This window comes from Canis lupus, chromosome X, assembly GCF_048164855.1.
Source record: "Canis lupus baileyi chromosome X, mCanLup2.hap1, whole genome shotgun sequence".
In the NCBI taxonomy this organism is placed as follows: domain Eukaryota; kingdom Metazoa; phylum Chordata; class Mammalia; order Carnivora; family Canidae; genus Canis; species Canis lupus.
The window spans coordinates 29067108-29087881 of NC_132876.1; the positions used below are offsets into that span (position 1 = coordinate 29067108).

A 20774-nucleotide genomic window follows, 5' to 3' on the forward strand; every position below is an offset into this window, starting at 1 on the left:
ACCTAAGCTGGAAGCCATCCCCTCACCCCATGCCTCATCTCAACCTCACTCCAACTTACTGACACTTGCTTCTTGGTACCTGGTGATTTTTTTGAATGACTTTTTAGAATTATCTTCAGCCCAGTGGAGGGAGGATAGCCATCCTCTCTTTCACTGGCTTTTCTACTGAAGATATTTCAGGTTTTGGGGACAAGTCACCTTTCTGAATTGCTCACATGCTTCCCTAGCCATTTCTGAAAAACTCCTAACATCACTCAGGAAATCACAGACATATGCAGACATGTGCGACTAGAGACATCTCTGCCCAGGTACGTCTTGATTTATTCACTTGAAGCCAATTGAATTGATGACCAAGCAAGAGAAGATTCTTTGCTAGATAAAAAGATTTACTCTAAGGTCCTTTATATTCTTTCCTGATGGTTTCTTTGGGATATGTGACCTCTCCATACAGTAGCTGTTGGGGATCATGGCAGTTCAAAATATGCCCTAAACTACACTAGAATCTGGAGCCCTTAAAAAAAATCTCTATCCAATTCTTTTCATAGGGATTTCTGGATGCAGGATTCTAGGAGAATGAGGGTTTAAGTTATTTCAATCTTTCTACCCTTGGATCAGCCTGAGCTTTCTCCACAACCTGGGAGCATGTACATATGACTGCAGGTATTACTGCACCCTGGCCCCCAAGCAACCCTCAGTCCCCAGGGGCAGCTACAATGATTTGCAGAGTTATGCAGAGCTTAGCTGCTAGAAGCTCCCTCTGAGTGAGAATTTATATCTATGTAGTTCACAAATGCAGCTCAAACCTATTTAACTCCTTGCTAATGAGATCATAATTTAATGCAAGTGCAAAGAGCAAATTCAATAATGCATGCACATAACATGAGGAGTTGAAAGCCGTGAGTCATTTTACTAAGGGCCTAACAATGCTAGTGACTGAAACCTATTGATGAGCATCTATGCTAGAGAAGCAGCTCCAGAAGTCACTTGTGGATATGTGAGTAAAGCTAGTGCTCTTCCAGATGATCATCTCTCAAATTCAAAGTGGTAGACCCCTTGATTCCACAAGTTGTGAATTTCACTGATGGATTTCTGCCAAACCGGGCCTTTGTCCAACCTCTCCCTTTAGAACAGGAATTCAAAACCATTATTGGTTGTGTACTATCTCACACTACCCAATTTGTCTGGAAGGACTTCTTACTCAATTTGTCCCTGATAGAGAGAAGGGCCTCAGGGAAGATGCTAAGCATCTGGAGAAGCCAATTTTGGCTAAAACGTGGCCACAGATACTTCCCCAAGTCATAATTGATATGATGCACTTGAAAACTCTGTTTTAAGATCCATTAAAAACTCAAACTATTAAATTTGGTTGGGCTTTTTTTTTTAACGTATAAATATGTTTTCTTTAGTTCATCCCAATGGCACCAAGAAAGAAAAGCGTAGATGGAGAAGACAGACAGAAACTGGTCTCACATTACATCAGAAACTCACATGACATGTGTTTCTGAAGACATCGAGTTCATGCCCCTGACTCTAGGCAAAATGTTGATTGAGAGTTAAACCTGATGGGTGCCAACATCCTTTCTCCTGAATAGCCCTCTCTTGAGCATGACCCATAGAAAAATAATCAGTCTTAGCTTACACTCCATTAGATTGCAGCAAATGGGGTCTATGTATCAGATCTGAAAGCAGCTGACTACTGGTTGCCATGCCAGGGCACATACCACTCTCTCCTAGCATGCATTCTAGCATCCACTTATCTGCCCTTTCCAGCGGTGATGCTAGATAGGACACACCAGCAGAGTCGGTCTCTCCCTCTCATTCTCTCTCTCTCTCTCTCTCTCAAATGTAAAGTATGCTATTGCCTTAGTTTTGTATTTTGAGAAGTATTTGCTTCAAGGCCAGATGAAATTAGGCTTTAAGGTGAATTTAGTGCTTGGAGCACACTTTTGCCACCTGTGACCAATGGGGATTTGCCTCACGTGCCAAGGGCCAAATGCTGTACCGCTCTCTAGAAAGTCAAAAGAGAATGGATTTTAATTGTTCTCCAAATATTTGCCCCCACCCTACTCCACCAACTTCAACTCCCACCCTCATTACATATTTTCCAATCATTTCAAATCTTTCATGTCTCTTTTCCATGGCTGTCGTGCCTTTCAGAGAGTGTGGTTCTATAACCTTCTCTCCAAATGAACAGAAACCAAATGATTTGGTCTTAGTGGGGCAGAAAGGGTATAGACACACACCATTTCACTCTGCCTCTGTAGCGATGTCTCTCCTCTTGGCAATTATTGTGTAACAGCATTCTTACCTTCAGCCTTTCCACTCCTGCTGCTCTTTCTGCTCTGGTGTTGAATATTTAGTCATTATTTGTCAATTAGAAACACATTCAAGTTATCAGGATAACACCAAAGGTAAATAATCATGTCTTAATCATAGAAATCATGGTTAAGGCCACAGTCAATTTAAAAAAATCACTAGAATGGATTAATTAAAACAACTTTTTTCTGGATTACAATTGTTTTCCGGTGGTAGAATTTATTCTTTAACACCATCTGGCAAAATCAACGGTTTTGGCAGTCACTGGACTGGTTCAGTTCTTAAGGCAAAAAGGTCCCTTGCTTGCAGCAGCCACTTGAGAGAAAGTGAGGGTTTGCTCTTGGGAAGAAGACCTGAGTAAAGTTCAAGGAGCAAATTTAGTCACTACCAGGAAAGAAAACTGTCAGGTTCTTCATACTTCCGGGAGGCAGCACCAGCACAGAGACATGCAAACCAACGAAGAGCATAATATACTCACCCTACTCCTTGATCCCAAACCAGTCTCGGTGATTCACGGGAACTTCTTCTAAGACCCAGGAAGTGCCATCGATCTGTAATGATTCTTGCCTACACACATAACAGTGTCAATAAAGAGTCATTGGGATCCATCTTAACCCTGGGCATCCAAAATGTCTACCTTAGGGATGGCTCCTGCCAATAAAAGGTCCATCTTGTTGCTGGTAAAAGGCAGATGCAGATTTCACATCCGTTACCCAAGGCCCAAGAATGTCAAAGAATTCTGGGTGTGGAAGAGAAGTGGTTAAGAGACGGTGGCATAGGAGAGGAGGTTTGTAGACATACACGGAAGAAGAAATACACATAAAACCGAGGATCTCGTTTATACATATGGGGAACATAGTATTACCTCATTCATCTAAGGACCACCACATAGGAAGCAGAGGGCATTTGGAAGTAGGCTGTTCTAAAGTATAACTTTTCACTGTCTTTGAATATAAGACTTGGTAAGCAAATGCATGAGATAAAAAAATGATTGCTAGTGATAGGAAGGAAGGAGTGTTTGAATTTCTTAAGAGAACAAACTCTTTTTAGGTCCTTTGAAAGCACCCACATAAAAAGAAACAACTAATTTTAATTGCAAGCCACTTTTTGAATTTGTGAAAACAAGTTCCCTAAATGCTCTCCTAGCGTCACATTGGTTATTCTAGTTGCTATATATTTTTAAAGATGACAAAGCTGCATTTCTCTATCAAGATTCTATAAATCATAATGATTATACAAGTGTTTATTTACTTTATTAAAGTTTAACTGCATGTCCCATTGTCATCCCTCGCTTCCTGATGTGCTTTGCAAGTTAAGGTATCTGTCATACAACTCTCATTCTAGTCAAGGGGTTCAGAATGGTTCCGTTTAAACATTCTGTTCCAATGTTCTCCTAAAGCACACAAAGAGTGCTGATTTTCAGCTTGGAAAATACAGACATTGGAAGCCTACATCCCTGGATAGAACTAAAGCCAAGACAATTTTAGGGCGAGGTGGGGTAGGGTTTATAAAGCCTTGTCCCCCAAGTCGCAGAGAGCTTGTTTCATAGACCAGACCCCTTCTAGGAAGGTAAGGCTACACAGGAAAGCTAAACAGGTGCCCTTTCCCCAAGATTAACAGAGTGAAGCAGGGCAAGTGGGGGTGGATCAGAAAAATTCGAAAGTTTGAGGTGACAGGCAGCTGTGGAGGGAGGCTGATGTGCTTATGTGGTAATTCAGCAGCTGAATCCCCATTCTGCTGTGATTTACAGTGACAGACTTTCACTGGCTGTGTCACAAACCCCTGGTGATAGGGGTTTATCGCTGGAACAACCTACTGACTCTTAATTACCGCATTTAGGCACACATTGTAATAACACACTAACACAAAAGGGTGATTTGCAGGTTAAAAATTCCCAAACCACAGCTCTAATTTTCATGATCCTTGCCTGTACATTTATAGTCCATCAAGGAAGGATCAGGTCTGATTTGTTTGGGTCCTATTAGTTGAGGTTCAGGAAATTGCTAAAAGCAAGCAGTTTTTTAGTTCTAGCCTGTAGGTCTGGTTCAGAGGCCACCTCAGTGACTGACCTTGTCTTAATTCCTTGTATTCAGAAAATGAAATAAAATAAACAAAGTGAAATTAAATATCTATTGTGCTGGTTTAAACATGCACATTTAAAGCAGCCTGAAAAATTGCTGGTTCCTTCTGTAGAAGGGTAACTTTTTGAGAGTAGGCTGAAAATGCAGGATGTCTCATGTCAGGGGGAAAAAGTCAACAGTTTATCATAATTACCCATTTATCATTATTTTAAGGTTGCGGAAGAGAGAGAGATAAGTATTGTAGATTTTTCTTTCTCTCCTGGTTTCAGAGATAATAGGTGTGGGAGTGTTTTTGAAAAAATAAAAGCACTCATAAATGTCAGGCTTTGTGATTATTGTCATTTTTAGTAATCAGTACTGAGGGCTGAAATGGCTTAAATATGCCATTTGCCTTGTAACCGAGGTAGTTGAGAATGAACCTGATTTTCATGGAAATATATCACGTGCAATCAGATTCACATTGCCTGTTGGATGGGTATATGTGATCAATCGCTGTCTGCAATATTATCACAAGAGGTGACCCTGAAACTCAGCAGAGATTTGTGACAACATTAGCTGTGTGACCTTCTCAAAGTCACCACCATCTCTGGGTCTCACTCTATGTGAAATGATGGTATATTCAACAGTCAATTGTCATGTTAACTGGGGATGGGTTACAATAAAGAAGTGTAATTTTCAAGCCATTTTACCAATACAGTCAAACCTCCCTGATTTGGACTAACATAGGGACTGTCTGAATGAGAAAGACCCGAATTACAAAACAGGTTTAAAGAATGACAGTTTTATTACTTTAAGTCTGTTTTGTAATTCAAACTCACTATAATACATTGCCATAGTGGAGGTCCTTGCGAGAGCTACTTTAGCGGATAGCTTTGTAATGAATATGAATGTATCTCACAAATGCTTGCAACATTTGAGAAAAATTTGTTCTCTTAAGGAAAAAATTCAACTGACAATCTAAACTCTTCATTTGCTTAACAAACCTCTCTTGGCCCCTTTCCTGATACTATTTGGGTAGTTCATCGACTGGTCCCTGTGTGGTTTGTCACAAATTAGAAATATGAGGGCTCCAGGTTAATGGGGTTTTGCTGCCTTTTCTACCTTCTTCTCCATTGATTTTTGGCGTCACTACCAAATAGTGGTAAAATGGATTCAAGTTCATCTCTTGCCCCTTCTCTTGCTCACTCTCAGAAAACAGCAGGTAGTAAGAAGGGAGAGGATAAAGGCAAGCTCCTTGGTAATCCGGAAACAGAAAAAGCAATCGTTGGAGATGCAGCACTCATCATACTATTATCCATAGCTGAGAAAAGGGGTTGACTTATTTCAAAAGGCTGGCTGGAGGAATGACCAAAACAAGTGATTTGAGAGATGCCTGGCCGGTAGCACTAATGTCAGAGAACTTGGACACATTTAGACTCTATCTGAATATCGAAAATCAGATAATCTGGAAATCGTGGGCTGGCAATAAGGTTACTTGATAACTTTGCAGCAGTATCAGCTGAGGAAAAAAGAAAGGCTTGATTGCTGGTTGTAATTAGCAAAGAGCTGGTCTAAAGTTTTAGGGGTCTTCATGATACCAAAACATCTGGGTCAAAAGTAAAAATTCAGCCAAATACATGCAGATTTTTTTTTTTTTTTGGTTTATGTGACATCAAACATCTGGTTATTTGAAAACTTCTGGACACTTGGCATCATGTGGATGTTTTAGAGTCATCTTGACACAGTCCATGGCTCCTTTGTAACCATGATGAGTGTGAATGATGAATTCATGAGAGCAATGTATCCAATCCAGCTCAATTTTCATTCTGCAACTCACTTGAATGAGAAAATTAGGTTCTCCGTGGCCTGCTAAGAACATGAGAAAAAGACCAGGAAGAAGGTTCTAAATACTCTAGGCATCAGGTTAGCCACTGCAAAACTCAACTGAGCCGAAAGCTTGGCTGGCTAAACTGTCAATGTCATCAGTTCACACTGGTGGGAAAGGAAGTTACTGCTTTCTGACACACATAGTAAAACCTTGATTAATTGGAATCCATAAGGGATGAATGGAATTTTCAATAAGAATACTCATTTTGTTTCATTCTTGGCTAATAATATGTTTTGTTTTGTTTTTCCTCAAAATGCTTGTATCCACTTTCTCGCCTCCGGGAAGCAGCCTCTAATGTTTGAGGGTCAATCCAGATGGAGAGAAGATATAGGAGACAAAGCTGAATGTGACCTAACCACAGGTCATCTCTTGGCAAGTGATTTAAGAAAAATCAATTCCTTGCAGATTTCTTCTCTTTTGGTACTATTGCTGCTTTCTCATCAATGTGGAGTACTGAGGAGGGGCATGAATTCGGTTAGTTGGGGTACTGGTTAGGTGAGTTCTGGTTAATCAAGGTTTTACAATAAAAGACCTCGCCATTGCCTGGATAGATTATGTGTTGAAGAGAGTTGTATTTGAATTTATCTCTTGGAAAGTGCTCTGTATCAGTGTTTCCAAACTCCTATTATACTGCAGACTGGCCAACTAACTTTTCCATCAGGATCCTGAGGAATGGAGAGAGAAAGAGAAGAGCAGAGGTGTAACCATTGTCTCTGAAGGAGAAAAGGTTTGGCTTGCCTGTCTGTTGGCCTGTGTATGGGAAACACTGTTCTTCACCTTAAGATGCCCATGGTATCTTGGTTGTACAAGAGTTGATCTTACATGCTTCAATATAATTCGCATGCCCTTTGGGTCATGGAGGATTCTGTTTTCAGGTCCTCTCCTGTACTTACCCAGTGTGTCCTTCCATTACTTGGTATCATGGCTTCTGAGCTTGCCCCTATTTCTTGTTGCTTGGATGAAGGCTATTCGTTCTTTCTAGCCCCGAAGAGCATTAAGGAGCCAAAGGAGTGTCAAGTGAGATGGATTTTCTCATGAAGGCAGCCTGGATAACAATTAGACCTACCTGAACCAAGAACATGGCTAAGAAGAAGCCAAATCAGGAATTTATACACATGGAGTATCACAGTTAGGCGACGCACTTGTTTAAATATACAAAATGTCTTTGCCAAGTCTGTATATGGGGTGGCCTATTGAAGAAAGACCCCATTTAACTTGAAACCGAGCTTGTTCTTTGGCTTTCAAGTTAAGCGGGGCCAGCTTGAATAGGCCATCACATATCAAGAACAACATCTCATCACTCATACACATAATTGAAGAAGCCAACTCTAATCAACCAACCAATCTTTGTGAGCAACCATCATGCCTTAGTGGGGGGGAACAAAAGGCTGTAACCTGACTTTTCAGTAGATTGATTTGATTTCTCACACCACTCATGTGAGGCAGATGGGGACAGTCTTAAGGAAAGCCTTGGGCTCTTGAAAGCCTAGGCCATTGACACCCACACCATGGCCTTCATAAGGCAACCAGTCTGGTGTGTGAGGGGAAGGAAGGGGTGTGGAGGGGTAGCCTCTGTCTGGGAGTTTAAGAAGGGACCCAAGTTAGATCAAAAATGAGGGCAGTGCCCTGGAGTCTTTCTGGTTCCCAAAGCTGCCAGGCAGGGGAATAACCTGGTCATTCCACCTTATGTGTGAGTCTTGTGCTCTCTCCTCAATAATAAGATAACAGTCTTGCCGATTACTCGTCACTAAGGGTACCCGGTTGTGGTGACATTGAGGCTGACCTTGGAGTCACCGCCCCCGCTGCCGCACTCTCCTTTGTCGTACCACCATTTGTTTTTCAATTTGTCCAAGAGGCCTTGCTCATTCAGTTTTAATACTGCCAGGTTAACAGCATTTCTTGAAACGATAAAACATAACTTGTAAGAAAATGCACAAATGCTTAGGAAATCGTTAACGTATAAAAAGGAGCACAAGAGGACAAATTGGCTAAATTTCACAGAACGTGGAGCTATAAAAATGTCTGTACAGCAAATACAGGGTTAAATATTGGAAGGTGGCATGGAGGATAACATTTGCTCAAAACTGAAGTGTGCGGGATGGGGAAATTGTCTTTGAGAAAAAAAGTAACAAGAACACCACATCCATGCAATTAACATTCGTCACATATGGCACCATAACTTGGCTTTTACCATTTAAATTGAAAAAGCCGTTGAACTGTAAAATTAAAACAGCAACAAACAGTCAGAGAGGACAACACAGAGAGAGAACATTAAAAAAAATGGATGCATTAAATAGATGAAACCATAATTTACCGTCTTATTTAACTCCATGGAATATTGTAGGTTTTAAACTTTTAAAAGTTACCTCAAAATCCACAAGAAAGAAAATGACAACAAAATGCATCAGGGTAGGTGGAATACTATAACAACACGGATATTGTTATATTATTCCACCCACCTTAATGCTGAGCCTTTAGGGGTTGCCACACCATAGCCTTTGGAATCCAGATTTCCACCAACTTTCATGGTATCACACGGCTTTCTCTGCTCAATGTACTCATTCATGGTTGACTCCAGCAGGAAGGCGAACTTTCCCTTGGACTTGCGCACTCGGGCCACTCCGTCTGCGGTTGTTTTGGTAAACACAGATGGCTCTGCTGATTTCATGTAAGACCACATTTTCTCATAGACAGCGATTTTGGACCTCTGCAACAGAGAGAAGAATTCTTAGAGCTACCAGATATTAAAACTGGAAAAGACCTCGGTGCAGTGGTGTTCAAACATTCCTGATGGCAACCCACGGGAAGAAAAGTGCGCCACGCTGTAACCCAGCAGGTACATTCATACATATGTAAACATGGTTCCAAAATAGGTTCCTTAAAACCATACTCATTTTTGCGATGTGTGGTGCTTCCTAATATTTTCTATTCTATTCTAATTCCCTGAAAAAAACCCAAACAAAACGTGCCAGTTAGGACCCACTAAAGTGATTTCATGGCTCCACTAATGGGTTTGCAGTCGAGTTTGAAAAACACTTTCCTAGTTCAATCTTCCTCCCAACTCAGAAATCTCCCCTCTAATATCCTGCTATGTGATTACCTTTTACTTGCCTGGAAAAAAAAATGCCATTGGAGGGAGACGTACAACCATTTTAGTTAGCCCACTTGGCACGGGGCATCAATTATCTTAAGAAAGTACTTTCTTATTCTGAGCTGAAATTTGTTTCTCTGTCACTCCCAGCCATTAGCACTATTAGCACTATCTGCTAGAGTCATGCAAAGCAATCGTGTCCCTTCTTCTGCATGATGGCCCCCCAAATGTTGCAAGGCCGTTGTTATTCTCCCCTTCATGTCTTCACCTGGTTGAACTCCACTGATGTCTATAACTATTTCCAGAACACTCACAATTTTGGTCTATCTCCCATAGGATACTAGCTAGCAATGCCTCTCTTCAATTAGATTGCCTAGAAATAGACATGGTACCCCAGATATCTGACAAAGAGGATGAAAAGAAATACTGCTTGCTTCTTGTCACTGAAGAATTATTTTCTAGCACGACACTGCCTGAATTTGCATTCATGTATTTAGCCTTTCATCCATCCTTTTAACAAATATTTATTGAATACGTGCTATAGCTAAAGCACTCTCCTAGGGGTGTGAAGGCCTCAGGTAGAGGCCAAACCCAAACTGTTACTTCTTCCTACCAAGCCAAGTTTCCCTCTTCTTTACCGTGTTGGATTTTGAATTTAATGTCATTAAATTTCATCTCAAATCAGGTGGTCCTTAGAACATGTACTAAATTCTTATAGCTCTATGTTAGGCATTCTGGAGAATATAAAGAAGTGTGGTCTCAATGACCCCATGACTGCCAATTGAGTTGGGAGCTAGGTCCTTAGGAATGAAAACCCTGTGGAAAAATTCTAAAGTGCTATTTTACTAGAGGTGAGGTAGCATGGTAGAAACTATAAACATATGCCATGACTTCAAGTGTCCTTTAGAGCTTTTCTGGCCCCTACCTCAGACTTGTTGATTGTTAGTTTAGTTGCTCTTCTCTGGATTTTGACTGGCTACATTCTTGAGGCCTGCTTAAACAATTCCAGAGGGCTGGAGCTCCCAGAGCTATTGCCCTGGAAAGTAAGCACTGTTGTTTATGGCAATCAGATCCCCCACTGAAATTGTTCACCGAGATTGGAAGTATGGTTTCCACATTTGGTTTGCAAACAGAATGGGAAAAAAAGCCATTATGACTGAAGCCAAATGAGCAAAAAGAAGAACAGTAGGAAAGGAGTTTAGAAGGATAATCAGAGGTCAGATCTTATAAGAATCTATGGGTCATGGTAAAAAGTTTGGATTTATTTTGATGGGAAATTATTGGATAATTTTGAGGATGGGTGTGATAAGGTCTGATTTAAAGTTTTAAGTCATTACTCCAGTTGCTATATGAATACACTCTAAGGAGGGCCAGAGTGGAAGCAAGGGGACTGGTTAGGAGGCTACTCTAGTAGTCCAGGGGAGAGATGGTGGTAGCTTCAACTAGGTTGGGAGCAATGGAAGTAGAAAGAAGAGGTTGAGTTCAAGACGTGTTTTGGGGAGACAGCGAACAAGCCTCGCTGATGGACATCTCCACCAGATGGTCCTATAGACACTTTGAGATTAAAGTATCTCATTACCATTGCTCTGGAGCAGGCTCCCATCATTTTTTTTTATCTGAACTACATTGCCTCCTAATTGCTTTCCCAGCTTCATATCTCCAATTTATCTTCCAGTGATCCTTCCAAAATGTAAACCTGATAATTCTTTAAAATCTTCTGACAGTTCCCTAAGACCCAGGACAAAATTCAGACTCTTATGTATGATATTCAAGAGTCTTTATGATCTTGACTACAGTCTCCTATGATCTAGTCACATTGGACTATTGACTATTCACCAAAATATGCCACACACCTTCATGTCTTATGCCTTTGATTATGGTTTTGCTTCTGCCTGAATTATCCCTATTCATCCTACAAGGTCAAGAGCAAATATCATGTCTTCTGTGAAATCTTTCCTGACTCTCTCCTGCTCACGCAGAAGTGCTTTCTTGGGTGCTCCTAAAGCACTTTTGCTCATACCTTTGCTACAGAGCTTACAGGAATGCATTTTGGTGAGTTGGCAATGTGGCTGTCTTATGTTACTGGGTGTTCTTGAGGACAAAGTCCTTGCCTGGTTCATTTTGGTGGCCTCTTGGCAGTCAGCACAATGCACATAGTAGGCATTCAAGATATATTTGCTTAATAACTGAAGCTTAGCCCGATCAGGGTGACATCTAGATTGTTAGTCAAAGGTATCAGAAAGTTGATGAAAAATGGCTACCAGCACTAGTTTTAGAACACTGTAGAATTCTAGAAATGAAGTTACTCTCAAGATCATTGGGTCCAATTCCCAGCTAAGCCGATGAGGATACATGTTTTGTAATCCATTTTGTTTTGTTTTTGTTTTTGTCACATGGCCTACCTTTGTTGTCCACACCAGTAATTTTCTACCTTAATAATCAGGCCTTCTAAGATTGAAATCTCACCCATCGATATTTATGAGCCTTCCATATAACATTATCCTCATCTGACACATAAAACAATTTCTAAACATCACAATGAAATATATTCTCAATGACTGAATTTTATCTCAGTAGGAATTTCCTAGTCAGTGGCTCCAAGAATTTTTAAAAATAGTAAATAATTCAGATGTACTGAAAAATAAAAAAATAATGTAAGAATACCTTGTACTTGCCACAAAACTCAATAAAACTTTACGAAGTTAGTTGAAGTCTGACTATATTCCCCTCCTTAACTGCATATCCTTCCTCCAGACCAAAAGTAACCATTACACTGAATTGGGTCTTTTATTTTTTTAAATATTTTATTTATTTATTCATGAGAGACACACACACACAGAGGCAGAGACATAGGCAGAGGAAGAAGCAGGCTCCCTGTGGGGAGGACTTGATCCCAGGACCCCAGGATCATGACCTGAGCCAAAGGCAGATGCTCAACTACTGAGCCACCCAGGTGCCTCTGAATTTGGTCTTTATCATTCCCTTGCATCTCTTTATATCTTATGAGAATAAACACATCTCCTTTGTGATGGCTGCAGAGTATTTCGATCTATGGCTATACTGTACTTTATCTACCCAACCTCCCATTGAAGGACTTTTAGATTAATTCCATTTTTTTTGGCATTAGAGGCAATACTGTGGTAGGTGCATATCTTTGTGCACTTGCAAGGAGATCTTTTGTGTTCATCTTGCCCCATCAAACCTGAGTGAAAGGGGGAGAGAGGGTGGACCAATTTGTCTCTTATGCTATTTGTAAACAGGCTATGGCTTCCAAAGATAAATTTATAAGACAAGGGCAAAGGGGTCTGTGAATTCTGATCTGAATGCACTATAATTTGGATTCATTTACTTCATCATTTACTTGAGCTCTTTGATTGCTGATACAGGTTAAAAGGTTTATTCCTTTAGGTAATGATGCATTTCTAGGAGAATAAATGGCAGTGTTTGAAGTGGGCACTTTAAATGTGCATGATGTACATGCAGCAGATATTAATGAACCCTGTAAATGAAAAGTTAGTTAGTGGTAGAAATGACTGGGTCCTGGTTGATTAGTGAATTCTGAAGCACTGAAGGAGGTTAAGAAAGGGAAAATGCAATGGCTCATAAGTGAGAAAAATTAAGCTGAGACGTTTATCTTCCTAACTAGTACTTAAGTGGCAATCTAACATGTAGACCAAAAAGAAGAAAAAAAAATCATTAGTATTTTTTTCAGTCTACCTTATTTTGGCTGAAATACTGAAGGCAATATAAGGAACTGAATCTTAGCTCAGTCATCTGGGAGAAATTTAAAAAATTATGGGTAAGATGTGTAATAGCAAGTTCTTTTTTCTCAAACCTGCTGTGATTCATTTATTTCATGCCACAGAGCACCATATTGTATGTAAGAAGGGTACGTAACAATGGGCATGACCAGAGATCACTCGAAATTCTCTTAGCACTGCTAGATAATTAGCATATGAGATCCAAAAGGAGATATCCATGAATGGAGGAGGAACAGATTAATCCAAAATAGCAGATAAAGCAGAGCTCTAGCATTCATGGATTCAAGTCACTGTTCCAACTATTTGTAATAAATCATGAAGATCAACCATATGGAGAAATTTGCCCTTTTGTTGAGTGGAAATTTGAATCTTGAGTCCAGTGAGGTTGCTGCATGGAAACAAGTAATCAGTGACCGCACTTAGCCTGCTACTTAGACTCAGACTTCTCGTATGTCTTTGCAGGGGTGCTGGTTGCTCCTCATCACTGTGCATAACTCTTCCTCTGGAGACCCAGGTAATACAAGGTAACTGTAGAGTACAGTGCTTGGGAATGTGGAGTCACATTGCTTGGTTTGAAGTCCGCCTGCTAGGTGCATAAGTTGTCTAGCTCCTATGTTTCTCAATTTCCTCATCCATCAAATGGGATACTTTTTTTTAAAGTACCTAATTCAAGGGATTCTTGGGAGAAATTGAATGAGTTAATACAAGCATCTCACTTAGAACAGTGCCTGGTACACAGGCAGGGCTGAAAACATTACATGTTTTTATAGTATAGAAAGCGTAATTTGTTTTATTTATTTATTTTTATTTATTTTTATTTTTTTCATAATTTGTTTTAGTGGCAGAATTTCATAGCATTATAAATTACTTTAGTCCCATAATCACAGAATCATTACTTGATTTTATGGAGAGAATGATATGTTCAAGTGTTATTCGTGTATTTGGGTCTACAGATATATTCCTGGTGAATGGCCAAGGTCTGCTATCAATAAAAGTCATTATCATTGGATTTGGATTTAAAAATTTTGTTGGAAAAAAATGGTTAGGATATCAAATTTCCCTTTAAAATGTATGTTTGGTAGTTTATTTGGGGTTCATACATTAAAATCCCCATTAACCAGAACATGCTACTGGGGAGACCCAGTGAATGAAGCTTTCTGCTTCCCTAAGAGTTCAATTAAAATATCCACTTGGTCACAGAACATCCCATTGAAATCAGTAGAGTAACAGATTTTAAGAAATAGAAGACCTTAAAAACCACCTGGTCCAGCCTCTCACTCAGTGCACTGGCTTCTCTGTTCAAATGTCGGTGGTGGTGAGGAACTCCTGAGCCCAAGAGAGGCTCGTAGCTTACACCAGTTAAAGCTGATGGAAAATTCTTTTTGCTGGGCTGACATCCTTTATGAGAGTCTCTCTCTTCTCCAGTCCTAATTCTGCCTTCTGTTTGAATTGGGCAGTCTCTCTCCTTTCTGCTTTCATTTCTCCATTGTAGGTAGCACTGGTTATATTGCTTTGTAATGGTCATCTCCAGTGCCATTTGAATGCCATCTGAGCTCCTTGGGAGTAGGAATTATGTCTCTCTCTCTCTCTTTGTTTCTGCATTCCCACTGACCAGCATAATGCCTGGCATGTAGGAAACTCTCATTATGTATCTGTGGAATGAATGAATATTACAACCGCAGTTCTACCTACTGGTCCTAATTCTGCACTCTGTAGCAATACAGAATAAATAAGTTCTTTTCCACATGGTGTGCAGCCTGAAGATTACTACCACTATGTTACCCATTAATTGTCTCTTTCACAGGCTAAACATTGTAAGGGCCTTTGTTTATTATTCTTATGACATGAATTCCAGTTGTCCCCGTCTCCTTTCTGGGATCCTTCCATCTTCTAGGCACTTTTTAATTTTTCAGAGTCCCTCCTAAAATGTGGCCCCAAGAATTGATGATAATATGCTTGATATAGTGGCACTAGCACAAATGATGATGACACAATCTCTTCTCATGATCTGGACATCAGCACAATTTTTCATTTTGACGGGATTCAACGGGCGCTTTCCGATATGTTGATAGTTGAGAATTAACTGCACTAACAGAACAGATTGGAAGCATGATTGTCAACAGGAGCATGCATAATCTGCTAATTCACTTATGGTATTAATTTGCTGTCCTCATGCTGACAAAGTATTACATAATTTTCCAAGAGTATTGGTGTTTGTGACATCTCTATGCCCCAAACATGTACTGTGTGTTCCAAGTGATTAATTTGAGAGGTCAGGGGAAGATGGTTTTAGATACCTTCTTTTTTTAAGATTTTATTTTTAAGTAATCTCTATATTCAGTGTGGGGCTCAAACTCACAAGCTGAGATCAAGAGTCCTACACTTCACCAGCCAAGCCAGCCAGGTACCCCCAGTTTTAAATACTATGTACCTCAGCATTCCCCAAAGTGGAATGGGCTAGCTTTATGCATTTATTTTTTGGACACTTTTGCCATCATGCCTATATCATCCAATTCCACCACTGGAAGCATAAGACTAGCTTTGTACATGTCACAAAGAAGCTGTGTTCTCACTCTGTACCTCTCTCCCCCAATTTCACTGTCTTCTTTACTCAGGGATCCATTCTGTCCCCTTCTCTGGCATCAGTAGTCTTGGTCTTCATGGAGGTGCTCACTGATATTACAAGGGTTTCTGTTACCCTTGGGGCACCTGGGTGGCTCAGTTGGTCTGACTCTTAATTATGGCTCAGGTAGGAATCTCAGGGTTGTGTCTGCTTGGGATTCTCCGTCTCCCTCTGCCTCTTCCCCTACTCATGCTCTCTCACTCTCTCTCAAATGAAAAAATAAACAAAATCTTTAAAAAACAAACAAACAAACAAAACCCCCCAAGAATTTCTGTTACCCTTGGGCAAGGGATCATTTTTATTTGAATAGAGGGGATTGGCGTCCCCACAAGGAGAGTGAATTTCTTGGTGGTGTAAAAGGTGCTGCTCGGGGACTACAAAAAGCCAGCCCTGCAAATAGGCCACTAACAAGAGGAAAATGGCATATTTCAAAAAAAAAATGCCTTACCCTCACTCAGTTTTGTCTTCTCTACTTTTATTGTAGATTATTTATTGCTTAGGAATTTGGTCAATTTCTTCTCTATACTGTACCTTTAGTTAAGAGAACATCATTAAAAACTATAATCTGCTTTTCCTTCCAAATTATTTAGCCTCTTCTCTAAAATTTCTACTTTTAGTAAAGGTTCGGGGGGCAACGCTAGCTGATACACATTCAAAAAGGTGGCCTTAGCCTGCTGTCTGCCTGAACTGAGCAAGCACTACAAGACTTCTGTGTGCTTCTTGTGCCCTCCTTAACATTCAGGAGCAAATGTGCGTCACTGTGTTTCTCAAATACTGGGATATGGACATATGATCCTTGCAAGACAAGGCAATAGAAGAGAGGAAGCTGATGACACAACTGCTCTGGAGAGCTCCTGACCTCCTCTTTTCTCCCTCTCTTCTCTGTCTTTCCTAATGGTTGATGGCATTGGAAGAGGACAGGTGCTTTTGTGTCCTAGTGGGGTGGGCAGGACTGGAGGACTGGGGCAGAGCAAGGCCTGGATGGAGGGGGCCCATTCTCAAGTGCTTTAATGTGGTTATACATCTCAGGTCTATAGAAGTTCTTTGGATGGGGACGCTGACAGTGGAAGTTTCAAGCACTTGGGTTAGGCCATCAAGGGGAGATTTTTACGGCAACAATGTTGCCCATCACATCACTTTTCATGTATTTCCCTTTCTTATTCGGAGACATCTTAGATTCATCATGACCAGAAGCAGGAGATAGTTGAATTTCTGTAAGCTTTATATCTGTATAGGGCTTCCACATTGCCAAGGTGATTTTATACACACCATCTTATTTAACATCCACGGCAACTTCATGAGGTAGATGCAACAGGAATTGTGTGTTCATTGCTTAATCCCTAGCATGTAGAACAGAGTCTGACACCCAGAGGTGCTCAGTAAATATCTGTGGAATGGATGAATGCATTCCCATTTTATAGATGAGGAAATCAAGAGTAAAAGATGGTAAGCGCAGTGCCAAGGCCAAGTGGTATCACAGTGGACTTTCCATCAATCCAGCCCAGAGTCACCACAAGCAAGTCTGGGTAACACTGTGTTTGCTACACATAGCCTCTAGATAAGTCCCAACCAGAATGCCCCCCTGAAGGGCTTCTGATACAGAGATTCAGGAGTTGCTGCTGGCTCAGTGACTTGCTCCAGGCGACACAGCTAATGAGGAACAAAGCCAAGACACCCTCCAAGTCTGCTAAACTCATGACTACAGATTGTTTTCCCACTACAAGCCCAGCCTCTTTGGCTCTAACACTGACAATATACCTTTTGGTGAAAGAGAGCAACTCATCTTCAAAAACATTTTTAATTTCTTGTTCAAGCCCCCCCCCCCCCCACAGCAAATTGGGATAAACTGCAATCTAACCCCAATCGTTTCCCAGTAAGGGACTGGAGTAAGTGTATGTTCTTGTCACACACTGTAACCCTGCTATGGGCCCCTAGTGTTCACGCCTCACCACGTGAAGGGATCAGAGCAATTTGGAGCAGCAGCAGAAGAGCACATCTGGCTTGCCAAATGCATCTGACACATGTTTTTCTTCCATACCTGTTTTGAAGAAGCCAGTAGCTCTGATGAGGTGCATATGGAAAAAGGAATCATTGAATTTTACACTTTCTTTCCCTAAAGCAAAGGCAATAGTTTCCATTGGAGCAAGGCGCACAGGAAATTACTTCATTTCTAAAGCATGGCCCAAACCCTAGTTTCACTGTCTTTCTTTCCTTCACTTCAAATTTGCACATTTGTAAGCATTCAGACAAGTCCTGCTTGTCAGTTTCCTTCTGCTCAGTCAGCAACTGCCATGTGACTAGGTATTGGTGAAAGCTGGGGGAAGGGGAAAGAAATACTGGTTTCTATTCTTAGTTTTTCTATTGGTGTGCTATGATCCTGCCCAAATTATTTTGGGGGCTGGGCTTTTAGATAACTTCAGTGGAGTTGGAGGTCACCTTTTGCCCAGACATTGAGTTTTGCCCTCAAGCGTCAGGTACTCGTTCCACGTGCCTTTGACTAATAGTTTCACACTGTGCTCTCAAGTCCAGGGACAGGTTTACTTTTACATCAAGGAGTTTCCAGTGTCTCCTTTCCAAAGGTGCAGGTGACAATCCAGATCAGTTTCCAGTGACCTTTCTGGTGTCCCTCCCTAGCCTGCAAAGTCAGATCATTATTCTGATTTGTCTTCTGCTTCTGTCTCTCTTTCTCTTTCAAAATATTTTATTTATTTATTCATGAGAGACACAGAGGCAGAGACACAGGAAGAGGGAGAAGCAGGCTCCCTGCAAGGAGCCTGATGCAGGACTCGATCCCAGGACGCCTGGATCATGGCCTGAGCCAGAGGCAGATGCTCAACAACTGAGCTACCCAGGTGGCCCTGTCTTCTGCTTCTCTTGCCAACCTAGACTAAGAATATTATAGTGGGTTGAAAGTAGCATCAGTGGCTGTAGGACTTTGAAAGCCAGAGTCAACAAACTCTTGGATAAAATGGTTCTGAAGTCCTATTACTCTATTCTGGGGCACTAGAGGAAGGGACCCAGTATCCTCCACCTCTGTGACTCTCAATCAGCAATGATTTTGCCTTCCGGAAGACATTTGGCAACATCTGGAGACTTTTTACTATTATTATTATTACAACTTGGGGAGAGGAGTGCTATTGGATAGAAACCAGAGATGCTGCTAAATATCCTACAGTGCTCACAACACCCCCATGACCAACAACGACCTGACCTGAAATATCAATAGTACCACAGCTGAGAAGCCCTGCTTTATGGGCTTTGATGGAGCCACCCTTAAATGGGCAAAACAACACTAACATTTCATTGAGCCCATACTTTCAGACTCTGTTTTAGGTGTTTTACCTGAATTAATTCGTGTAATACAGCAACTCTGTGAAATAGATTATATTATGATCCCATGTTAAAAGTGCACAGACAGAAGGATAGAGAAATTAGCTAACATGCCTAAGGCTGTACAGCCAGCAGGTAGTGGAGCTGGGAGCTCACCCCTACAGCCTCCAGAGTCTGTGCTCTCCAACAGTACACTGTGCCCAGGTGGGTTAAAGGATGGCTAAATTATACTCTGGGGCTGGACAAAGTTGACATAAATTCAGCTCGAAATGGTGCTTATACTTTAGTATGACATCAAGGGGCATGATATTTCTATTATTCTCTCCCCGAAATGTGAGATTGAAGACTAAGATACTTTTACCCTTAACCCACATGAAATCCTCACTTTTTAAACCAGAAGTCAACAAATTATTTCTTTCCTTTATTTTGAAAATGAAAGCATATAAATATGGACTACTAGGGCTGTCATCAAGCAAGACTGAATCAACTTTTATTGTTTCTGATATTCTCACGTTTTACTCCCCCACCTGGGCCATAACACCTCTTCCCCATTTGCCTTACCAGATACAAGATGCCCTCCCCACTCCATCCTGCTCACAGAAAAGGATTGGAGACATTCCCAACTGAACAATAAATGATGAAAAAAAGCTCAAAGTGTGATCCCCTTGCAGGAGAACTTGCATTTCAGCAAAGATCAAAACACAGCTAAAGGAATGATAGCCTAATGGTGGACACATCAACTGGTTAAGGGAGAGGTGTGTGTAGGTATTGAAAAGCTGACATTTCTAACTATATACCGTCACCTTTAGATTGTAGAATCTATTTTCAGGACAGAGAATGGGTGTGCCTGTTGCACCCTTTAACTACTAGCTAAGGCAAAGCCTTCAATTCCTGGACTCCCAAGCAATGGATTGCCTCTAGGCCTTGCCATCACTATTGAACACTCTAGGGTCACTTCCCTCATCCTGCTGGAGTTCTATTTTTCAATGAAATTTCATCTTCAGCAATCCAGAGCCTATAACCCTTGGCCAATTGGATTTCACCTTCAAGCTGTATTTTTATTTTTTATAACTAAGGCATTTAAAAGAGAAGTTCAATACTCTTATTCTTCTTGACTCAGTTATAATTGTAATGCAGAGGCCAAGCCTGACAACCCAGGGCCTAGGAAGTGAGAAGAACAAACATTCTTCTATTAAGGAGAAAAATCTATCCTGGAATTGTAATATTCTGAGTTTCCGCAGTGGCTGTTTCTTCCAGGCCCTTAGAGCAAGAATTATTTTCATACTAAGGGGGAAAAAAGTAAAAGAAAAAAAGAAGTTATTTGTTCAGGAAGATCGGGAAGAGCCTAAATTTTTCACTTAGTGGTTTTTGGGGGAGAGTTAGTTTTCTAAAAGGTGAGCTGGAACTAATCCGAGGAAAATTTCTCTTAAAGCCAGCCCATCTGCTCTCTATCTGTAAGTAATATATACCTGGGCAGCTACTGATTGCTGCTCCTGTGATCCTGATGTAATTGGCCTGAAGCAGGGCCGACGATTTTTTTTTAAAGCTTCCTAGGAACGCCTGGGTGGCTCAGCGGTTGGTCACCTGCCTTCGGCCAAGGGTGTGATCCTGGGATCCAGGATCGAGTCCCGCATTGGGCTCCCTGCGAGGAGCCTGCTTCTCCCTCTGCTTGTGTCTGTGTCTCTCATGAATCTTTTTTAAAAAA

General features: G+C 41.0%; 1 protein-coding gene across 8 annotated transcripts in view; it reads right to left on the reverse strand.

Moving 5' to 3' along the window:
- Positions 1-20774, reverse strand: part of GRIA3 (glutamate ionotropic receptor AMPA type subunit 3) — a 276246-nt gene that overhangs the window by 15797 nt on the left and 239675 nt on the right. For 6 of the 8 annotated variants that reach the window (XM_072817305.1, XM_072817306.1, XM_072817304.1 and 3 more), the window contains one exon: positions 8724-8971. In XM_072817305.1, the coding sequence (XP_072673406.1) occupies positions 8724-8971 (248 nt within the window). Of the gene's footprint in view, positions 1-8047; positions 8163-8723; positions 8972-20774 lie in introns of all 8 variants that reach the window. The other 2 variants (XR_012026557.1, XM_072817307.1) reach the window with 1 other exon arrangement.